The sequence below is a fragment of the Rhinoderma darwinii genome, chromosome 4 (genome assembly GCF_050947455.1).
Source record: "Rhinoderma darwinii isolate aRhiDar2 chromosome 4, aRhiDar2.hap1, whole genome shotgun sequence".
Taxonomy (NCBI): Eukaryota; Metazoa; Chordata; class Amphibia; order Anura; family Rhinodermatidae; genus Rhinoderma; species Rhinoderma darwinii.
Genome location: NC_134690.1, coordinates 405,685,767 through 405,709,951, shown reverse-complemented (window position 1 = coordinate 405,709,951; position 24,185 = coordinate 405,685,767). Strand labels below are relative to the sequence as shown.

Sequence of the window (24,185 nt, the reverse complement as noted above, 5' to 3'; positions counted from 1 at the left end):
GTAATGACCATCAGCCCCCCACTCACAGTAATGACTATCAGCCCCCCACTCACAGCAACATGACCATCAGCCCCCCACTCACAGCAACATGACCATCAGCCCCCCACTCACAGTAATGACCATCAGCCCCCCACTCACAGTAATGACCATCAGCCCCCACTCACAGTAATGACCATCAGCCCCCACTCACAGTATAATGACCATCAGCCCCCCACTCACAGTAATGACCATCAGCCCCCCACTCACAGTAATGACCATCAGCCCCCCACTCACAGTAATGACCATCAGCCCCCCACTCACAGTAATGACCATCAGCCCCCCACTCACAGTAATGACCATCAGCCCCCCACTCACAGTAATGACCATCAGCCCCCCACTCACAGTAATGACCATCAGCCCCCCACTCACAGTAATGACCATCAGCCCCCCACTCACAGTAATGACCATCAGCCCCCCACTCACAGTAATGACCATCAGCCCCCCACTCACAGTAATGACCATCAGCCCCCCACTCACAGTAATGACCATCAGCCCCCCACTCACAGTAACATGACTATCAGCCCCTCCACTCACAGTAATGACCATCAGCCCCCCACTCACAGTAATGACCATCAGCCCCCCACTCACAGTAATGACCATCAGCCCCCCACTCACAGTAATGACCATCAGCCCCCCACTCACAGTAATGACCATCAGCCCCCCACTGACAGTAATGACCATCAGCCCCCCCCACTCACAGTAACATGACCATCAGCCCCCCACTCACAGTAATGACCATCAGCCCCCCACTCACAGTAATGACCATCAGCCCCCCCACTCACAGTAACATGACCATCACCCCGGGACGGTTCTTGCGGCACCTAGCACCCCCCCCCCCCTCCCCGGTTGCCCCACTGCTCCAGACTGATACATTGTAACAAACTATCAGGACAGGAGAGACATCTGTGCTGATGACGTAGCCAGCTGAAAGATTATTGGAAACTACTGAAATGAATTGTAACAAACCCTCAGCTGTGAGAAGTAGTAGGTCAGGATGGGTTTTCTGCCTCTGAATGTAAACAATGAAGGTTTCCAACCACTGTCAGGCAGCAGAGATCTTGAAATTGGTGAGTAATTAAAACAAAGTCTACGGGAAAGTTACAGAACTTTATTATACAAGGATTAAGATTCATTTACGGAAAACTGGAAAACCATTTAAAGGCGACATTCGCAAAATACGTTCGTTTCACGACAACCGCGCCAATAAAAAGTAAAACGTTGCTTTTAGTTTCTCTATATTGGTGTTGCCTTTAATATGGGGGGTGGGGTGGGGGGTAATAGCGCCATAGATCCATATTTCTGCCGTATTTCCCGCACGCTCGCTCTCGCAGCATTTTTCAGCCGTCTCCCATGCGAGCGGCAGCGGCGCTGCTTATCTCGGGGACGACGCGCTCGTCAGAGTCCTGCACAGATATTTATTCCACAACTCCTCCGGAATGATGCGCTACAATGGAGGCCGTTATTTGCTACAATGGAAAGGTTAGCGGGCTGAGCGGTCGGGTGTAATTATCGGCCGCCGCTCTCTATTTACAGCTCGTTTATAGAACAGACATCACAGCGATACGGGAGACGCCAAAAAAATAAAATAAAATAATCAGTGTTTGCCCTTTAAGAAGAAGGAAGAGACGTTTCCTTTATGGTCATTACAGGTGAAGGCGAGAAATAAATCTCAGCTCGGCATTTAAAGGGATGACAATGACATTGGCGCGGGACGCTAATTGGCTTCTATTAGGGCGGTAGCGAGAGTCGGTGATGAGGCTTCTGGGGACGGCGCAGGACGGGCTGTCCGGGAATGAATCCTTCATACAGACGGTTACAGGACATCAGGACAGGGAGCCGAATAACAAGTCTCTGCCTCGTCCCGCGGCCTGACAAGCGGCTTTACCCTGTCATGGCGGCATCAGCCGGAATCCATTACATCCGGTGTAACCTTTATCATTCGGGGCTGGAATAAGACGCGGTCTAATAAGGGCTAAGTATTGTCTGGGTAACTGGGCGCTGAGAGGTACATGACATACGTGACACCCACAAGAGGCGAAAAGGCCGACCGCCCCACCTGACAGCGCTACGGCGAAAAAAAAAAAAAACGTCCCTGATGCTTGGCACTTTTCTACGAGGAGATCAGATGATATCGCCATTTCTCCGTTATTGCGTCATTATAATGAGCCCAGAGACAGCCGAGCATCAAACCCAGGCTCATTATAATACTGTAAGAAGAACAAGTCAGTGGTGAACCTTCTAGACATCTTGTAAGAAAAAAATTCTGTGTACCCCTATGACAACACTTCCTGCCCTGTGCCATGTCAGCTCAGTCTTATTACAGGAGATCTGAGCCCTTCTAAAAAAACAAGCAATCAGATCTCCTCTTCCATTTGCTTACCTGTACTAGAAAAATTCAAGTTCGATAGTAATTGGATCGGACGCAAGAAGCAGTAAGTGTTGTCATCGGCACAGACTGGGAGGTCTGGAATTTTCTCTCATTTTTAACACACATTTTAAAATGAATACTCTCCTCTTCCAGGCCGGATTAACGGGGTCTCCAGTACTGGTTAGTTTGAGCCCTGGCATCTCCGTGTTCTCATAGGGACACATGACCTAACCAATCAGAATCGAGTTCTCATTTTAGTCAAAGTCTCCGAAATCAGAGCACCTTAACAGATTTGTGCTTAAAGGGGTATTCCCATCCCCCATTATGGCATATGCCGTAAATATCTGACACCCATCTACTGATTCAAACCAGAAGCTTCAATGGAGAGAAATCTATGGGAGTTACAGAAAGAGCCGCTGCCGCCGCTGCTGCTGGTGGACACTTTGCATTGGCCCCTTTTCCTCCGATAGGTCAGGGTCCTGTACGTGTAAACCCCACCTATCCACATGCCATAAATGCTCAATATGGGAATACCCCTTTAATTATTATTGCTCTATGAAGCCACTGCAACACTGACACCTGCAGTGTACTGGCGGTACTGCACCCAGCATACAATTTTCCCGTACATTACATTTTAGACAGTAATAGGAGGACACATCATCATTATTATTATATCGGACAGAATGATTGTGGATTTTCATTTACCTGCAGGGGACCTTTGTGCGATCGTCCACCATCGTCCACTGCTGCTGGTTTGTTGACACCTCGATGTAGTAGCTGTAACTTCGGTCGTCACAATCCCAAAGCAATAATCTATTAGATAAAGATGGATGCGGATTAGTCAGTGACCCCTCAGGTGCCTAGTGACATCGTTAGATTACATTAGTTTCACTTCTGTCCATTAGGGGGCGACACTGAGCAGTATGGCTATTGGCCCGCTCATGTTTGTAGCACTAATTTCCGTGCCGGGGGAGAAAGTTACGGAAAATTTATGAAGCCAGCGATTGGCTGATTATCGGCTCGTGTAATCTGTACGCACAAACAAGCGTTTTGAACGCCGGTTCCCGACCATGGCGCTCGTTTACCAGGTGAAAATCTGTCCCTGGAGTCTCTGTGTGCGACATCAAATTACAAGAGTGTCCAGGGCGTGTGCCACAGGACAGATGATAGGAGTGATGTTCCAGGCTGTGCGCTCAGCTCATGTCTCCTATTACAATGTCTGCAGAAATCTACCTGGAGCCCTGCCAGGACCTTCCACACAGTGTTACAGGAGGTGTACGCGCTATAGGAGGCCCCTGTAGAAGTCAGGCACCTCCAGTCAGCGCACGTGTCACTTTTCAGCTCTCCCAATCCAGTACATGGTCTGATCGGTATCACAAAACTTACACAGTGTAGCAAAAAGTGGCTGACACCTCATATAGAACCGGCACCTCGTGAAACACTTTGCAATCGAGATCATCACAACGATTTTCTACAAAAGCACAAGCAGCGGATTGGTGGAATTAGAAAGTGACAACTCCTACGGGTGCCACTGTATGCCCAGAGCAGCGCTCCTTTTTTGGGAGACATTCAATAACACCACCTATAAACACTGGCACCTGTTGTGACAGCAGCACCACCACCTCTGGATTCACAGGCACCCCCAGAGAAAAGTCGACACGCCGGCACCCCCAGAGACACGCCGGCACCCGCAGAAAAACGCCGGCACACCCCAGAGACACGCCGGCACCCGCAGAGACACGCCGGCACCCGCAGAGACACGCCGGCACCCGCAGAAAAACGCCGGCACACCCCAGAGACACGCCGGCACCCGCAGAGACACGCCACCAACACCTGAGACACGCCGGCACCCGCAGAGACACGCCGGCACCCGCAGACACACGCCGGAACACCCCGAGACACGCCGGCACCCGCAGAGACACGCCGGCACCCGCAGAGACACGCCGGCACCCGCAGAGACACGCCGGCACCCGCAGAGACACGCCGGCACACCCCGAGACACGCCGGCACACCCCGAGACACGCCGGCACCCGCTGAGACACGCCGGCACCCGCTGAGACACGCCGGCACCCGCTGAGACACGCCGGCACCCGCTGAGACACGCCGGCACCGCTTTGACTTCCGTATTTTGCTGAAATGTAATCAGCCCCGATGTATACTGGGAGACCCGTCCCATCTGATTATATTATAATTATATACTAAGCAAAATGATCGGTCATGGTGTCCAGTAACCCTGCGCTGCCCAGTGAATAATCTATTATTCGGATATCAACGCCACGTGAAAACTTCCCACGTTGTGATCCTGTTCCTATCAGTCCCATCGGCTCTTATCACATCTACAACGATCCGCTGTTTTCTGGCGCCTTCCAAACTTCGTGCCGGTAACAAAGAGTGAAAACGAGGCCGGGATGTTTGCAAACGACTCTGCGGCTAATTACTCGTCAATGGGATTCCTTTGATCATCGGATCCACCGTGCGGCTTCAGACTCCGCTCCTCAAGGGAAAGATGGCGGGAAATGAAAATCGACAGATGGACAAGGCGACGGACGAGCTTAACCAGTGGCGAGGACGCAGCTTCAGATGGGATGATTAGAAGGAAGCCGCTCGTCTGACCGCACTGACGGGATCGCTGCCAAGTAGCATTAAAGCCGCTTTGTAACGTGTTCAGCCCGGGCTCTGATCACACATGAAAGGCAGCAGCTTGTCACAGCAGCACGGGGCGAACAATGGCGGCTGAGGATCTCCGGAAATACCGCCACGAATGGAGTGAGACAAGTGCAGGCCGAGGAGAAACCAGGAGATGTCACTGCGGGCAACGTGCATGGAAACAATGGCGCAAACGCATCAGAAAAATAAGGAGGCGCTTTATAAATAGTCATAAAAATGCATAATTTTAGGAGAGAACAAAAATGGCGCAAGACAAGAAAAATGTATTATAATGTTACATACGGAATGATAAATCTGGCGCAACTCACTATTCACGAGAGACGGTTTTCTTAATTTTGCCGCTTGGCCGTACTTTGCACCAAAAAAGGAAAGAAGCTGCAGCGCCCCCTAGATGTGCGGAGGGCAATCTCTGCCGGTCCCGTCTCGCGGCTGCCTCTTATAACAATACGTTGAGTCGCCCTTTCCATGGATCTGCCATAGGCGCCGCCAATTAGCACGTTAGTGCAACTTTGGCGCGACTTACAACAGAGACCACGCTGTGTGCACATTATAAGCAGAACTGGTCGCTACAGTGCAAATAATCCCACTACTTTAGTTGCGCAACAGTCACACCGCAAGGAACGCCACCGCGGTACCAGGACGAGGGGAAGTCAGAGCCACGCACTAGTCAAAGACCGCGGTAGTTGCGCAACGGTCACGTGACTTTTTTAAAATTCATTTCAAGAGATATCAAAAAAATAAAATAAAAAGGCCACGTGACTGGATTCACACGAAAATCTCACCACGCCATTATAAACCGGTGAGCCACGGGCTGAATGTTTGACTTTCCTCCACAATGGACGCCAGCGCCGCCTGCAGGTGACTTGTAGATATTTTTTTTTTATCAATGACGTGACACTTGTGACCTCTTGTATTGTCCAATTATGGAATAACTTTACTGGCCAATGGCGTCTTTTTAAACCGTTTTGCAATCACATTTATTAGGGTGAGAAGTTGTCACAGCCCCACCCACGCTATCAGGATGAGAATTTGTCACAGCCCCACCCACGCGATCAGGGTGAGAAGTTGTCAGAGCTGCACCCACGCGATCAGGGTGAGAAGTTGTAATAGCCCCACCCACACTATCAGGGTCAGAAGATGTCACAGCCCCACCCATGCTATCAGGGTGAGAAATTGTCAGAGCCCCACCTGCACGATCAGGATGAGAAGTGGTCACAACCCCACCCACACTATCAGGGTTAGAAGTTGTCAGAGCTCCACCCACACTATCAGGGTGAGAAGTGATCACAACCCCACCCACACTATGATGATACTAGGATTTTGGAGTGGTCATGTTGAAGATGATCATGGTCCCATGTTGGGTTGTCAGAGCCCCGCCCTTGTTACTACAATCACTCGGCTGTAATGTGTGGGGTTATCACAGTCTCATCCATGTTAGTACAATCCATGTGTAGTAATGTCAGGTTGTCACAGGCTCATCTATGGTCAGTTAACGAAGATGTGAAAGTTGTCAAAGCCCCGCCTATGTCACTACAATAACAGAGCAGCCACGTAATCTCATCAACTTTTTTTTTTACTGGTAGTGATGAGAGGTGTTGTCACAACCCCGCATATATTATTACATTCATTAACCAGTGATAAGAGGGGTTATCATAGTCCCATCCCTATTCTTAAAATCAGTAGTGAAGTATGGTTGTCATAGTCCCGCTAATGGTAATATGTTCACCAGCAGATGTGAGAGTTGTCATAGTCCCGCACATGTTTTTGAGAGCGTTGATAAACACCCCCATCCCCCACACACAATTCTTATTGGATGTCACATTGTTACTAATACAGAACGTCTGATAATCGGGCAGCACAGAAAAACGTAACGCAAAGCGAACAGGAGCGGAAAACAAAAAGGAAACGCCACCGACTAGAAAACAATGGTCATTCTATCCTCTGGAGGTCTCCGCGCGCCGGCGTCCGACAGTCCAGAACATTGGACGATCCGGCTCCTCCTATCAGGTCCCAGCGACGCCGGATTAAAAGGAATTTTATTGTATCGAAAAACAAATAGAAAAAAAGAACTGAAACAAATAAAATAAGAAGATTTCTGTCCTGCGAGTTGTTGGAGCGCAAACTCCGGAGACGCCGCTTGTTCTAGTGTTTACAGAGTCCGCTCATTTACTAGTCTCCCGCAGGGGGGGGACGGGGGGGACGGCGCCCATAAAATTATATAACAAGCCAGGACGTATTCAAGCAGAACTATTCCATATGCATCAGGATTGAGCAGAGCCGAGCGCTCCCCCCCCCCCCACCCACCATGTTTACACCGCAGCACAGTCTCTGGCCGGGCTAATGAGAGCGCCAATTACAACGACCACCTCGCACCGCGCCTATAGAGGATGTAAGGGAGCCGGGCGCAGTACACGGGAGTGCCCACCCCAAAGCAACTACTACTCCCATTATGCATGAAACATTGCCTTATGTGCTAATCTTGAGCTACATCATGTATTTTACTCCAATCACTTCTAAAGCTGCATTCACAATTATGCTTGTCTCCAGTTAGCTCTGAACCGGCAGAACCTGGTGTCTCCTCCCCCTGCCGATTCACTGTCTGAACAAGGTCTGATCTGCTGTGCTGCATTATAGAAGATGTTGTGTACACACCGGGCACTGTATAGTACAAACTACATCTCCAACAATGCAAGGAGAAGATCTATGATGTATGAAAGCGGATATACAGATGTAGCAGAGCTTAATATACCAGATCACTATTGGTGGCTGTGTTTGTTTACGGTGATAGCTCAAGACGCACCTGCAGTCCTATGTAACACCACATATAACACAGTGATAACTCTCTGAGTACAGATAATGTAGTAGTGTTACCTGCAGTCCTATGTAACACCACAGATAACACAGTGATAACTCTCTGATTACAGATAATGTAGTAGTGTTACCTGCAGTCCTATGTAACACCACAGATAACACAGTGATAACTCTCTGAGTACAGATAATGTAGTAGATGTTACCTGCAGTCCTATGTAACACCACAGATAACAGTGATAACTCTCTGAGTACAGATAATGTAGTAGTGTTACCTGCAGTCCTATGTAACACCACAGATAACACAGTGATAACTCTCTGATTACAGATAATGTAGTAGTGTTACCTGCAGTCCTATGTAACACCACAGATAACACAGTGATAGCTCTCTGAGTACAGATAATGTAGTAGATGTTACCTGCAGTCCTATGTAACACCACAGATAACACAGTGATAACTCTCTGAGTACAGATAATGTAGTAGATGTTACCTGCAGTCCTATGTAACACCACAGATAACACAGTGATAACTCTCTGAGTACAGATAATGTAGTAGTGTTACCTACAGTCCTATGTAACACCACAGATAACACAGTGATAAATCTCTGAGTACAGATAATGTAGTAGATGTCACCTGCAGTCCTATGTAACACCACAGATAACACAGTGATAACTCTCTGAGTACAGATAATGTAGTATATGTTACCTGCAGTCCTATGTAACACCACAGATAACACAGTGATAACTCTCAGTACAGATAATGTAGTAGTATTACCTGCAGTCCTATGTAACACCACAGATAACACAGCGATAACTCTCTGAGTACAGATAATGTAGTAGATGTTACCTGCAGTCCTATGTAACACCACAGATAACACAGTGATAACTCTCTGAGTACAGATAATGTAGTAGATGTTACCTGCAGTCCTATGTAACGCCACAGATAACACAGTGATAACTCTCTGATTACAGATAATGTAGCAGTGTTACCTGCAGTCCTATGTAACACCACAGATAACACAGTGATAACTCTCTGAGTACAGATAATGTAGTAGATGTCACCTGCAGTCCTATGTAACACCACAGATAACACAGTGATAACTCTCTGAGTACAGATAATGTAGTATATGTTACCTGCAGTCCTATGTAACACCACAGATAACACAGTGATAACTCTCAGTACAGATAATGTAGTAGTATTACCTGCAGTCCTATGTAACACCACAGATAACACAGTGATAACTCTCTGAGTACAGATAATGTAGTAGATGTTACCTGCAGTCCTATGTAACTATAGGTAAGAAATTGTCACATCACTATGAGTTGTGAGCTCTGCTACATCCTGTATACCACGGTGTAGTGCCCGGGGTGAGGGGGGGGGTTCGCTCTCTGTGCTCTGAGGCCGCTGCCATTATCTCCGGGAAGCTGGAAGGTTCCACAACATTGGGCTATAAAGTACGTGATATAAATGTCGCATTTACATTCATTATAATCGCACTTTTATCACCGGGAATGGTGGAGAGCAGGGGAGACGCAGCATTTTATGTCACCACTTATCCCGCGGAGACGCTTCCTCTAAGTGTTTGATGTCCACGAGCTGCGATCCTAAATTGTACGGCAGCCGCTCAGCTGAGGAGAATGGACACGTCCGCCACTAAATCTCACACAGAAGGAGAATCTAGAAATATCGAAACCTCTCGTACAGCAGATGTGCGCACGGACCGCAGTCACATGACAGGCGCTCATCATCATCATCACAGATGTATATTATGTTATAGGCGGTGTCTATAGATGTAGTGTATATTATATTATAGGTCTGTATATGTGTATATATATATATATATATATATATATATATAGTACAGTATGACATCACAGCTTGTGACGATAGGTTATTACAGTACGGAGGGCGCCGGACACCAGATACGAGGACGCCGGACACCAGATACGAGGACGCCGGACACCAGATACGAGGACGCCGGACACCAGATACGAGGACGCCGGACACCAGATACGAGGACGCCGGACACCAGATACGAGGACGCCGGACACCAGATACGAGGACGCCGGACACCAGATACGAGGGCGCCGGACACCAGATACGAGGGCGCCGGACACCAGATACGAGGACGCTGGACACCAGATACGAGGACGCCGGACACCAGATACGAGGACGCCGGACACCAGATACGAGGACGCCGGACACCAGATACGAGGACGCCGGGTAGAACTGTCACTCTGGCATCAGTCAGCAGGGGGAGGTTCTGCAGTTCTCTTACTTTAGCAGTAGACAGTGGTGGAATGTTCTGCGGTCCTATTACTATAGCAGATAACAATCACGTGCGATGCTCTGCAGTCCTCATCACAGCAGCGCGATATTGCCCCTACCTGATGGAGCCGATCATGTACGGCTGCGCCAGCTGAATGACGATGGCTCCGCTTCCCAGCTGGTGACAGGTGTATCCCGAGTCCCAGTCGTAATTCTTCGTGTCTCCGTTAAGCAGGGCGTTCCGGCTGCGGCTCACACCCTCAATGACGCTGGCGCATTCTGCGATGGTGGCCACGTTTTCTGTGGGGACTGGAGAACACAGACTTTATTAGGATCATGGCAGTAACACATTAAAGATGATCAAGGCACCGCACCCCATCCCCCACTGACGGTGCCATAAATGGCCCGAGAGAAAGTCAATTATATGGAGTCGGGTGGGAGAAAAAGCGGCTGAATTGGGACGGCGCCAAAATACGACTATCCATAGGGAACGTCAGTACCCAACTAATGAGATACAGGGCGCCCCCTATAGTCACGGTTCCACTGTGGCTGTTATCTCCATGACAACTATTTTCCCATGACAACAAATGTCTCCGATACAATCCACTTATATTATTTCCTGCTCTGACACAGGTAACAGGCGTATATAGTCATGTGACAACTAAGCTGGAAGTGATGCATCATGGGAAAGAACGGAAATAAAAGAAAAAAACGACAGATCTATACATTTCTGTTCTGTAATGTTCCGGCCCGGTCCTCATTGATCTCCCACAGGGGGGAGGAGTCATTACTGTAACGATCTATGATGAGCGGGCGCAGCGCTGCCTCTACATCGCATACCCGCTGCTATATCAGCGCCGCCGTCATTCTCCCTCAACGTCACGTCTCCGACCCGCCACTCCGATAAACCGCAAACTATCCGGGGACGGCACCTTCCATGTGAACCAGTCTATGATTATTTAATTAGTCACAGGGGCCTGGAAACCATCAGCAGGCAGAATTTCCTAGATCAACATTATCTAGACGTTCGGGGCTAAAGGAGTTTTGTGCGCGGCCGATCCAGAGGAGTAACCGATGCCGCAGAGCGCTGACCGAGAAAAGGGAATGGGGCTCCCGGGGGCGGCGAATGAGAGAACATCAGCAGCCGCGGAGGCAATCTGTCCGGGGTCGCACGGTACGAACACTCACACAAAACTAAAGAGTGATGAGTTATCACGAGGAGCAAAAACAAGACTCCGTTATCAGCTATAGATTATTTACAGCAGCCTGTAGTCTGCATCTCATTTGCAGATCACAGGCCAACAGCTGTTCCGTCCATCCCCCATTCTTTACACTGCAACTCAGCTCAATGTCAATTGGAGCCTGAGGTTGTCTGGAATCGTCCTCCTGCCTCCGAGGCTTCGTTCGCGGTTCGGTCCCTTCCCATGCTTTCGGCTACGGGGGATCTAAATGACTCCATGACACCCGTTTAAGACAGATCTGGTGGTGGTCGCTCAGCTGATCCCATGGTTGGGTAAGTGGAGCTGTGCATTATGGGAGTCCCCCTCCCCCTATACAGCACGGTTATTTCTTACCTATCAGCCCCTGCTCCAGAGTGAAGGTCTTGTGGGTGAACGTGCACTCGAAGGCCACCAGGTGGAAGACTTTATTGACCGTGTTGTGGGTCCCGACGATCCGGATGTATCTGGAAGACAGAGATGAAGACGTCAGAGAGGAACGGCCGATGAACATGGCGCCCATATTAACCCTTAGCGGTGTTATAGCGTCCACCATTGTCAACAAAATGTCCCCCATTATCAGTGAGACGGAGCCGGCCGGACCTCTTTATTTTTAGGTCCGGTTTCCACCGGGAAGAAGAGCGCTGCCGTCTGCACTATTTAACGCAAGCGACGAAAAACTGCACCGGAAACCCAGCGCAATTTACCTTTAATTTAAATGACTCTATAAAACGTTGTAGTCACCTCATGGTCACGTTTAATGTCACACGTCTTTGGGCGCATAATGTTCACCACCGGTGTAACCAACTTTTTATTATTTCTTTCCAAATAGTCTCATTTGAAAATCTTCTGCCTTTTTGGGTCTACAGCTCCTATGCAAACCCATGTGTCTCCATGGTAACAGACAACAAACTCACGGAGGGGAGGGGGGCGGCGTAGGAGGCGAGGAGGGCGACCCCCGGGGACGGAGAGGAAGGCGACCCCCGGGGACGGAGAGGAAGGCGACCCCCGGGGACGGAGAGGAAGGCGACCCCCGGGGACGGAGAGGAAGGCGACGCCCGGGGACGGAGAGGAAGGCGACGCCTGGGGACGGAGAGGAAGGCGACGCCCGGGGACGGAGAGGAAGGCGACGCCCGGGGACGGAGAGGAAGGCGACGCCCGGGGACGGAGAGGAAGGCGACGCCCGGGGACGGAGAGGAAGGCGACCCCCGGGGACGGAGAGGAAGGCGACCCCCGGGGACGGAGAGGAAGGCGACCCCCGGGGACGGAGAGGAAGGCGACCCCCGGGGACGGAGAGGAAGGCGACCCCCGGGGACGGAGATCTCAGAGGTTCAGATGGAAAGTGACATTGACATGGAGTGACACGTTCATCTCTTGTACAGCTGCTCCCAGCCCCCCCTCCATTATCCCCCGCCTACCTGCTCTGCAGCCCCCCCATTATCCCCCCTCCCTGCTCTCCAGCCCCCCCTCCATTATCCCCCCCCATTATCCTCCCTGCTCTGCAGCCCCCCCCCCCTCCATTATCCGCCTCCTCCCTGCTCCTCATTTTCACCTCCCCTCTTCTACTTTCTCCCTCTTTATTTCACTCTTCCCTTCGTATCCCTTATCTCTTCATCCCCCCCACGTTTGCTCACCCTCTCATATCCCCCTTCATTTGTGTCCCCACCCTTCACCCCGCTATCTCTCCTCCCCCTCCCTTCCCACTCTCCCCAAATCGAGTTTCCTCCCCCTCCCTTCCCACTCTCCCCGATCCCGTTTCCTCCCCCCTCCCTTCCCGATCCCGTTTCCTCCCCCCTCTTCCCACTCCCGTTTCCTCCCCCCTCCCTTCCCACTCTCTCCCCAATCCCGTTTCCTCCCCCCTCCCTTCTCTCTCCCCGATCCCGTTTCCTCCCCCCTCCCCTCCCACCGGTCCAGTTTCCTCTCCCCCTCCCACTCTCCCCCCAATCCCCCCCTCCCCTCCCCCTCCTGTCACCTTGTTTCGCCTTTCACCGCAGCAGACAATTCTTTACGACAATTTATAGCGTCCGGAGACAAGTGGCGATTCCGGAGGCTGCGGATATATCTCATCCAGCAGCTTTTAGCGCACACGTTCACCTCTCCCGTATATTACCGCGCCAGAAACCTTGAACAGGCGACCGGCCGGCAGCGAGATGATCAGACAACGAAAGAATAAACAAAATCCAGAAAATAAAGATGGCGTCATCCACGCTGGCCTGTCCGAAAAGAAACGCAGGCCCAGAGCGCGTCCCCGAAAATCAAACGTGACCCCAGTTAATGAACGTCCACCTGTCACACCTCATATCTGCTCCTGGGAAAGCTGGGTAACCACCAACATGGTCGCCACTACAGACCTCAGTGGAGTGATCACCCAGCTCTCAATGATGAGGATGATGATGAATTTTTGCTACTCAATGCTAACTAGGCAGATCTGCCAGTCAGGAGTCTGGAAAAGCTGGGTCATGGCTGCCATGACATCTTACAGGCATTGAAGCAGGAGACTAATCTTTGTATAACTGGCAGATTTATTATTCTTGGTAGTCTGGTGACAACACCCATAGGAGCTGTAATAACGGCTATAATAGTTAGCACTCAGCTTTCCCAGAATCCTGAATGCCAGCTACCTGGTTAGTCTGCCTTCTGGTATAACTAGACAGATTTGCTATTAGGGACTAGGACAACGCTTAGAAGGAGCTGTACCAGAGTGATATCAGTTGGCACTCAGCTTTCCAAGACTCCTGAAAATCTGACTATTCATTCATGCATTTCTGATCTTTTATTACTCGAAAACGAAGCAGATTTGCTATTCAGGGCTCTCGGAAAGTTAGGCGACACCCCCTAAGGGACCCATAATGGTGGCTATAATCAATTGGAACGCCACTTTCCCGGACTCCTGAACAGCAAATCTTCCAGGTTATTTCCGGATATATATTTGATCCTTTATTGCTGCAGATAGATTTGTCTTTCAGTCTTGAAAAGCGGATTAGGAACCCAGTAGGATCTGTAACGTCTAACATATCGCTTGTCACCCAACTTTCCCAGAAGCAGAACGGCATCTCGACAGAAGAGGAAGACTCCAGGACGTCTAGGTATTGGGGATTTCTTGATTTTTGGAGGAAATTCTCTTGAAATCGGTGTGAATAGAAAGTGTCGCTGCTCGTAAACGCACATCACCCGAGACTCAACCCGACGCTCAGCAGGAGCTCAGACTGCGCCGGATACGGGGAGAATTACAGGGGAGCGCTGGATGAAAATTAAATCTAATACGGTGAAACATATTTCTGCGCCACAATCAGACTTAATGAATATTCCGCCACTCCGGGTACAATAATATCCACACACCTCACGGAGCGAACACAAAAAACCTGCGCGAATGAACACACGGAGCAACAGCGCCTCCAAGTGGCAGCAGGTGGATGACAAGTGGCAGCTCCGCCATCAATAATTCAGCGCAGGGAATGGAGGAAGGTTGGGATGTGTTTTAGCACTTCACCAGGCAGCGGTGTAAACATTTATTATTCAACACCCGAGGAACGTTCCAGCAAAGGGCCCCCTCCAGAACGCTAAACATTCCCACAATTATCCAATGGCGGTGACCCTGCGCCAATCGCTCGTTCGCAGTGACGTTACAATACGAATCACCTGTCCGACGCTCCGGACACGTTTAATGTTAGTGTGACGCTTAGAGCCGGTGACCCGCGTTCATTCACGCAGACAGCGATGGCAACGGAGACGGACAATTATAGCAAGCGCCCATCGTTCTCCGGCCGCGAGGAGGCGAACAAAGCGAGCGCACTCACGGGATTAACCCCTCAGTGACAGAGGAATGAGGACCTTACAACCAAATTGTTAAAGTGGACAAATATTGTGAGAGAAATAAGTGTGAGAAGTGTACAGTATATGTAGCGGGCGGGTATATGAACCGGAGTCCCAGAATTATGACCACCAGCCAATGTCCAGAGTAACCGGCGTGTGCAGCACCGACAGCCGCTAGACCGACAGCCGCTAGACCGACAGCCGCTAGACCGACAGCCGCTAGACCGGCAGGGAGTGACTCTATAAGGAGCTGGTCCATGGACTGCGCCGGGTATTACAGCTCTGCTCCATTGCGAACGGTACGGTATCTGGAGGAACGCACGCAGGTCTTCCTAATCCCGTACAACCCCTTTACCTAAACCGCTAACCCTCAAATATCTCAACCAAAGACGTAGAGAATTAACAAGAGGGACCGCCGTGACTATTGGGGGGGGGGGGGCGGAAAGAGGGACCGCCGTGACTATTGGGGGGGGGGGGCGGAAAGAGGGACCGCCGTGACTATTGGGGGGGGGGCGGAAAGAGGGACCGCCGTGACTATTGGGGGGGGGCGGAAAGAGGGACCGCCGTGACTATTGGGGGGGGGGGCGGAAAGAGGGACCGCCGTGACTAGTGGGTGGGGGCCGAAAGAGGGACCGCCGTGACTAGTGGGTGGGGGCCGAAAGAGGGACCGCCGTGCCCAGTGGGGGCCGAAAGAGGGACCGCCGTGCCCAGTGGGGGCCGAAAGAGGGACCGCCGTGCCCAGTGGGGGCCGAAAGAGGGACCGCCGTGCCCAGTGGGGGCCGAAAGAGGGACCGCCGTGCCCAGTGGGGGCCGAAAGAGGGACCGCCGTGACTAGAGGAGGGGGCGCTGCTGTAAATACCAAAGGGAGATGTATTCGGACTACGAGGGGATCAATAGCGGTCCCTGCTTGCTCTCGGGGACCTTTACATATAGAAGTACAGAACATTTTTCAAGAACCATTTCTATGGGAAACCACAATTGTCGTTCTACAAAATACAGTTTATTTTTGTTAGTTACACGTTATTTTCAGAATTGAAAAAACAAAACCAGTGACGGCTCGGCCGCTCTGCGCAATCTGCTGCACGAAATATCTGCCTGGTTATTACACTGGATGTTGTAGATACGGATCCCGGGCATAGACCGCTGCCCCTCCCCCGGCCTCCTGCAGAATAATGACTGTAATCACGGCCACACTGTCCCCGGAACCAGATCAGTTGTGAGGTAAATACCGCGTGTTAGGACGTGGCTGGAGCGCGGCGGCCTCATATTCGGCGCCCAGTGTGCGTCCGAGCCCATTAAGCCTCATCCAGTCACATCCTTCCAGCGATGGCAGAATCTCCAGGACACGAGATGACAGAGCGGTCGGCCATCGGCCCTACAAAGGATTCTAGACGGATAATGACAGCTGCAAGGGCCGGCGCCGACCAATGGCGAGAACTCACAACGTCCCGCTACGTAATGGAAACAGATGTGTCCTTCACTAAAGACGCAACCAGCTGAGAGTCACCAAACTCCGGGCTCAGCGGGAACCTCAAAGGCAAAGGAAGCCACTAAGTATTCCTGACAGCACGTCTACATGAAGAGAGATCTCTACTCCAAACACAGCACAAGCTGCAGCTCCGCACCTGCAGTACTGCTCAACAAGAATAGTAGAGTGTATATAACAGTCAAGTTTAGTGTATCATCCTGTATATAGTACATATTGTATAGTGTATAATTCAGTGTATATATAGTACATATTGTATAGTGTATAATCCTGTATATAGTGCATAGTGTATAATCCTGTATATTCTACTACGGAGCTGCACTCACTATTCTGCTGGTGGAGTCACTGTGTACATACATTACATTACTTATCCTGTACTGATTCTGAGTTAGATCCTGTATTATACTCCAGAGCTGCACTCACTATTCTGCTGGTGGAGTCACTGTGTACATACATTACATTACTTATCCTGTACTGATCCTGAGTTACATCCTGTATTATACTCCAGAGCTGCACTCATTATTCTGCTGGTGGAGTCACTGTGTGCATACATTACATTACTTATCCTGTACTGGTCCTGAGTTATATCCTGTATTATACTCCAGAGCTGCACTCACTATTCTGCTGGTGGTGTCACTGTGTACATACATTACATTACTTATCCTGTACTGGTCCTGAGTTATATCCTGTATTATACTCCAGAGCTGCACTCACTATTCTGCTGGTGGAGTCACTGTGTGCATACATGACATTACTAATCCTGTACTGATCCCGAGTTACATCCTGTATTATACTCCAGAGCTGCACTCACTATTCTGCTGGTGGTGTCACTGTGTACATACATTACATTACTTATCCTGTACTGGTCCTGAGTTATATCCTGTATTATACTCCAGAGCTGCACTCACTATTCTGCTGGTGGAGTCACTGTGTGCATACATGACATTACTAATCCTGTACTGATCCTGAGTTACATCCTGTATTATACTCCAGAGCTGCACTCACTATTCTGCTGGTGGGGTCACTGTGTACATACATTACATTACTTATCCTGTACTGGTCCTGAGTTATATCCTGTATTATACTCCAGAGCTGCACTCACTATTCTGCTGGTGGAGTCACTGTGTACATACATGACACTACTTATCCTGTACTGATCCTGAGTTACATCCTGTATTATACTCCAGAGCTGCACTCACTATTCTGCTGGTGGAGTCACTGTGTACATACATTACATTACTTATCCTGTACTGATACTGAGTTATATCCTGTATTATACTCCAGATCTGAACTCACTATTCTGCTGGTGGAGTCACTGTGTACATACATTACATTACTTATCCTGTACTGATCCTGAGTTACATCCTGTATTATACTCCAGAGCTGCACTCACTATTCTGCTGGTGGAGTCACTGTGTACATACATTACTTATTCTGTACTGATCCTGAGTTACATCCTATATTATACTCCAGAGCTGCACTCACTATTCTGCTGGTGGAGTCACTGTGTACATACATTACATTACTTATCCTGTACTGATCCTGAGTTATATCCTGTATTATACTCCAGAGCTGCACTCCCTATTCTGCTGGTGGAGTCACTGTGTACATACATTACATTACTTATCCTGTACTGATCCTGAGTTACATCCTATATTATACTCCAGAGCTGCACTCACTATTCTGCTGATGGAGTCACTGTGTACATACATTACATTACTTATCCTGTACTGATCCTGAGTTATATCCTGCATTATACTCCAGAGCTGCACTCCCTATTCTGCAGGCTTCAGAGCGAACATCTCCCAGCATTTACAGCTTGATCTGGTGATTTGCATTCTGGGAAGTGTCATCTTTATATTAGTTTTTCCTACACAAGTTGACTTTACAGTGTCTAACTGCAGAATAAGAACAGTATAAAATATAATCCCACGTATAATAAAGTGTTTGTGCTGCTACAGACCCCGGAGTTGTCCGACTCCATCAATCTGTTGAATATTCTATGTCAATCTTTCATATTTGCATCTACCTCTGGGAAAGTTGGGTGACAACGGATGGGACAGTCATTACTGTTCCCTCGGGGGTCTGTCTGGAGGAATAGATCACTACACGGCTACACAGAACTGCCGGTCAGGAATATAGGACAGCTGGGTGCCATCCAAAATGGCGGCAAGAAGACGGATCACAGCATAGGCAGGACAATTAACCCTCCTGTGCTGGGTGACAACCCCCCGTCAGTCATATTGGTTGTGACCCAGATCTCCTTTTGAACAATGGGGGGCTTCTATTTACTGGGATTTCCTGCTGGTAGGGGGGCGAGAGGCTGGATAATCCTTGGTTGCGGTGAGGATTGAGGACTGCAGCTGCTGCGGGGGAGGGGAGAGCGACGTTCATTCACCAAAGAATCTGAACAAAACCACTTTCCTTCTCAAAGAGAAAAAAAAAATGTCATTCAGAGGAGACGGTGGCGACAAGATTTAGGTGAATGTGACGGGATCGGTCAATCTCGCAGAGTTTATGGTCGCTCAGTAAATGTTATTTGAGTCTTACGCAGCCGGAGAGATTCTATAACCGCGCTGATATTTCACGTGAACCGGCCAGAAATCCATCAATCCCGCGGGAAGACGTGGCAGTTCAGCCGGTGAGCGCCGCAGTCCGTCTCGCCGATCTGCCCGTTGATGGATATCAGTGAAGCGCGGACCTCGGATAAGGATGAAATACAGACCGCCGCCTCGTGTTTTATGTCAGTCACCTGTGAACAAGGAGCCGGCGCAGAGTATAGATTATCATAACGGCCGCATCGCTGAGGAAGACTGACAACAAAATGGATGAGGGTCTATTAAAGGGAGAGTCGGGAGAGGAGTCGTCTGCCACGGAAGATGAAGAAAGACGCCTCTCTGCAGCGCACTATGGTTGTCAGGTCGCACAGTGCGCAAATGGACCTTAAAGCGAAACTCCAGATAATAATGGAAATCTGCTCCTTTCCTGCAAAATGTAAACTGTGTGTCCACGGCCACAGTCTTGTTCCTACATTGCAGCAGTTTAGGACTCCTTGACAACTATTTTCCTACACAACCAATTATGTGTCAGACTCCACCCCTTTATGTTAGGTCCGATTCCAAAAACAGTCATTAGTTGACAGGCACACAGTCATAATAACTAAGCCGCACCTCAACAAAAAACCCTCATTCACCCTAAATCGGCCATGATGGTATTCGGTATTGCGGCCTTTTTAAAAATCTTTTCCTGTACGTGTTTTCCAACAGGACGAAGAACGGAATTACAGGTGGAAATGACGACATTGCGCAGGAAAACCTCGAGTGGCGCAATGTGGATGCCAAGCAGTCCTGCAGAAATTATATTCAGTGCTACGTTCACCATTCTGCTGGTTTGCAGTTAGCGCTCAGGACCCAACATCTCCCTACTTGCTGGGTCAGTGTACCCACATCACCTCCAGTCAGCGCAGAGACCGTCCACGTCCCCTCCAGTCAGCGCCCAGACCGTCCACGCCACCTCCAGTCAGCGCCCAGAGACTGTCCACGCCACCTCCAGTCAGCGCCCAGAGACCGTCCACGCCACCTCCAGTCAGCGCCCAGAGACCGTCCACGCCACCTCCAGTCAGCGCCCAGAGACCGTCCACGCCACCTCCAGTCAGCGCCCAGAGACCGTCCACGCCACCTCCAGTCAGCGCCCAGAGACCGTCCACGCCACCTCCAGTCAGCGCCCAGAGACCGTCCACGCCACCTCCAGTCAGCGCCCAGAGACCGTCCACGCCACCTCCAGTCAGCGCCCAGAGACCGTCCACGCCACCTCCAGTCAGCGCCCAGAGACCGTCCACGCCACCTCCAGTCAGCGCCCAGAGACCGTCCACGCCACCTCCAGTCAGCGCCCAGAGACCGTCCACGCCACCTCCAGTCAGCGCCCAGAGACCGTCCACGCCACCTCCAGTCAGCGCCCAGAGACCGTCCACGCCACCTCCAGTCAGCGCCCAGAGACCGTCCACGCCACCTCCAGTCAGCGCAGAGACTCCATAGTCAGACCTCAATTTACGCCACGGTATGCGTGCCCGATGTTTACGTCATTTTTAAAGCCGGGTGGCAATTATAAAGTTTCCGTCTGTTTATTTGCTGACTCGGCGCAGACATTTCCCAATACAAACTGTTCTGCCTCCTACAGGAATAATTGGGACTTAATTGCTGCGGCAAACGGCTTTGATGGAGAGCGCAGATCAGTCTCACTCTGTTCTCCGGCTCGGGATCACAGGAGGGATGGAAAACCAGTTTAGAAATCGAGAGAAGCGATTAGACGAGGAGGAAATGTGGTTATAGTCCGATCAGCGGTTCTCGCGTAGATTCCCCTGACCCAGCGAGCGGGGGAGGTGTTATTATTAGACTGATATTACACTCCGCTCAAAGTGTCAGACAAAACGAATGTAGACAGAAAACGGTCTTATTATAGGGGTGGGGGGGGGGGGCTGCGAGCCAGAATATATTATATACACAGGGAGATTCAACAAGGACGGTGCACGAGTAAAGTAATGTAGCGGTGAACGGCCGGTGACCGAAAATCAGAGCAAAACTTCGGAAGAGACGGTGAACAGGACTCACCCCGTGTACGAGCGTAGTCCTAGAGTCGACCAGGCTGACTAGTGCGGAGCTTCAGGTGCCGCAAACCATCGTACGGCGTATCGGACGAAAAACGTCTGCGCTGTAAACCAGACATCTTTAGGAGCTGAAACCAGACGACAAACCCAAACACCGGGACTTCTGCACGGACTTGCAGGGCCGAGGCGACCTTTCACTTCGTTGGGAAGGTCAATCGCCACAATGTTAGAAATTTGGGCTCAGAAAAACCACGAGGACTTATCGAGCACACGAGGGACTCCCCAAAGGAAACGTGTTCTGCACAACGAGCCGGCGCAACGTTTACAGTCCCTTCTTTTTTGCTGCATATCCGGTCACTGGTCGCTACCAGGACATGTTATAGGGACGGCTTATGACCCGGATAGAGGAAGATCTGCCGGATGTGGTCTATAAGCAGGACGGTGCACCGCCACATTTGGATGTTTTCCAATACCTGAATGAAACTCTACCACCGGATAGGTCATCAGTACAAGATCTGTGGGGGTCCGACACCCGGCCCCTGCCCCGTTAAGCCGCGCCAGCAGCCTCCGGGCACCAGCTGTCCATGCCGGAAGCAGATGGCTCCGGTCATGGAATAGCGGCCGAGTTGCAGTACAATTCAAGTGAATAGGGGCAGAGCTGCAGTTCCGCATCACGGCCGCAATATAATGTACAGAGACACCTGCTTCCGGCTCCGTACATTGCATAATCGGCTATACCATGCGATGCCTGGAGGCCACCGGAGCGGCTGATCATTACGAGGTTCGGACCCGCACCGATGATGTACTGATGACCAATCCAGTGGATAGGTCATCAGTTGTCCGGTAGTGGACAACCCCTTATCTGCTTTCTTGGTGGTCTAGGGCAGTGGAGGGTTAATGCATGCTTCCCTGGTGGTCTAGCAAGGCCCTGTTCACACCTGCGTCAGAGGAGCGGAACAAAGGAATACCGGGATCAATGGTTCTGTTGCACCACAGATACCACCAATGGCACCCATTGACTAACAGGTTCCGTCGGTTCCCATCGGGGTGTCCATGATTATACCGTAGAAAGCTGCATTATGATCTCTGGTAATCTCTGCTGGATCTGCGACAGGCACCCCTAACGGAGCCTCCACTGCAGAAGTGAACAGGCCCTAGAATTAAAACATCCCCTAGGAAAGAACCCGATATGGAGGAAGTTTCAGAGGAGGGAGTGAGAAGTGGCGCGGGCGGTGTGGGCAGCAGCAGGAGGCGGCTGTGCCGGGGCAGGATCGCCGGCTGTGCCGGGGCAGGATCGCCGGCTGTCTGGTCGCCGTTCCTGCTCTGGATTGAAGTGAATGAACGACAGTGGAACCTGGAAACAGAGCGTCTTTGAAGTGTCTGCTGGAAGCACCGAGTTAACCCAGGAAAAGCGGAGCGCTGCAAAGTGACGTAATCATGGACTCTGCCAAGACGGAAACTCTGTGTATTGTATACACCGTATCTTAAAGAGACAGTACCCCATTAAAGGACTTGGACCAACGACTGTGTGGCTCCCCGTGGCCTGGGACCAGTCTCTGGTTAATGCGCAGATAGTACGTGACGTGCACGTATGTGGTGTAGGGAGTCGGGATCCATGGTGGTGGCGTAGCGGCCTCGCGATACACGTAGGTGCACTGCCTTTCCTTTTACAAATGGACTGGTGCATCCTAGCGCTATTCTAGATTTACAGAGCGAGCTGTGAGGTCGAGGACCCTCAGTGACCCACAGCGGCGCGGCCGGGATAAGCTGCAGTCACTTTGGCGCAGGCCGACGTGGTGAACATTTGCGGCGATTAAGCTTCCTGATCCTGCTGTGAGGACCGCGCCGTTAGTCCTATCACTTGTTCAAATAAAATCTGTTATACTGCAACCCTCTGATTCATTGGATACCACCCGTAACCGTCTAACCCTCCCCCTCCGGGTACATACGGGGCATTCAGAGACCACAACAGTCTCAACAGATCTTGGACTGTACTTTATTACGGGGCTGGAGACTCAGACGTTATATTGTGGACTAATTCCCGGACAGACTCTAGACGAACTACTTCCAAATTCACAGACGACTATCCGTGACAAACGTCATCTCCCGTACCGCCTCTACTTCTGATAGACCCATCGCGTCTTACATCACATCTGTGGCTTTATGTTACGTTGCGTCACTGCCGGCGTACCGACTTCATATGATTAATTGAAAATGTTTACACATAAAGATTTAAAAAAAAAAAAAAAAGCTACATTGTGGCAATATTGGGTAAACACCACAAGGGGGCGCCACAACCAGGGGACGGCACAGTAACGATTGGGATCCACAATGACATCAGTGGTCACTTCCCTCCACCTACACATTGCATCACTCAGCAGGGGGCGACACTGAGCACAGATGGAAACTCTGCCAGGACCTGAGGCATGATGGGAGGAACATTCAGAGGAAAGTAGAAAAACTAAAAAAAAGTCATTCAGTAGAATGGAGGTTTTTCGTGTTTTTCTTCCACATTAAATATTAATTTTGACTGGATGGCCCTTTAAATAGAACGAATCACATTTAGTTGTAAAAACACAAGTCTTAGTCCTGGGAAACACGAACGTTTAATGAGAACGCGCCGCGTGACGGGAAAACGTGTAACCGATGTCTCCCCCTCCATCACTGGCGGTAGAGGAGATAGAACGCCGGCTACTCATCTGCGCCGCCCGCCGCTTTTATGTGTCTTTTGAGCTCCACGGACGGAGAATTGAATTGAAAACTGCAAAGCGCACGAAAAAAAGCGCGCAATATTTCTACGCCGAGAGGTCAGCGGCGAATCTGTCCCCTGATTACTTATCCAGAAGCAGCAATAAGACACAGAAAAGAAACCAAAAACATGGCGTCTCCCCTTTATAGAGGCAGAGCCGCACCACA

General features: G+C 50.4%; 1 protein-coding gene across 4 annotated transcripts in view; it reads right to left on the bottom strand.

Annotated features, from left to right (window-relative positions):
* The window catches only part of BTBD9 (BTB domain containing 9), a 77,270-nt gene that overhangs the window by 15,434 nt on the left and 37,651 nt on the right, over window positions 1-24,185 (bottom strand). For 3 of the 4 annotated variants that reach the window (XM_075863497.1, XM_075863498.1, XM_075863499.1), the window contains exons 7-9: window positions 11,725-11,834; window positions 10,270-10,459; window positions 3,113-3,220 (exon numbers count right to left, since the gene is read on the bottom strand). In XM_075863497.1, coding sequence (XP_075719612.1) covers window positions 3,113-3,220; window positions 10,270-10,459; window positions 11,725-11,834 — 408 coding nt within the window. The remainder of the gene's footprint in view (window positions 1-3,112; window positions 3,221-10,269; window positions 10,460-11,724; window positions 11,835-24,185) is intronic. The other variant, XM_075863501.1, reaches the window with a different exon arrangement.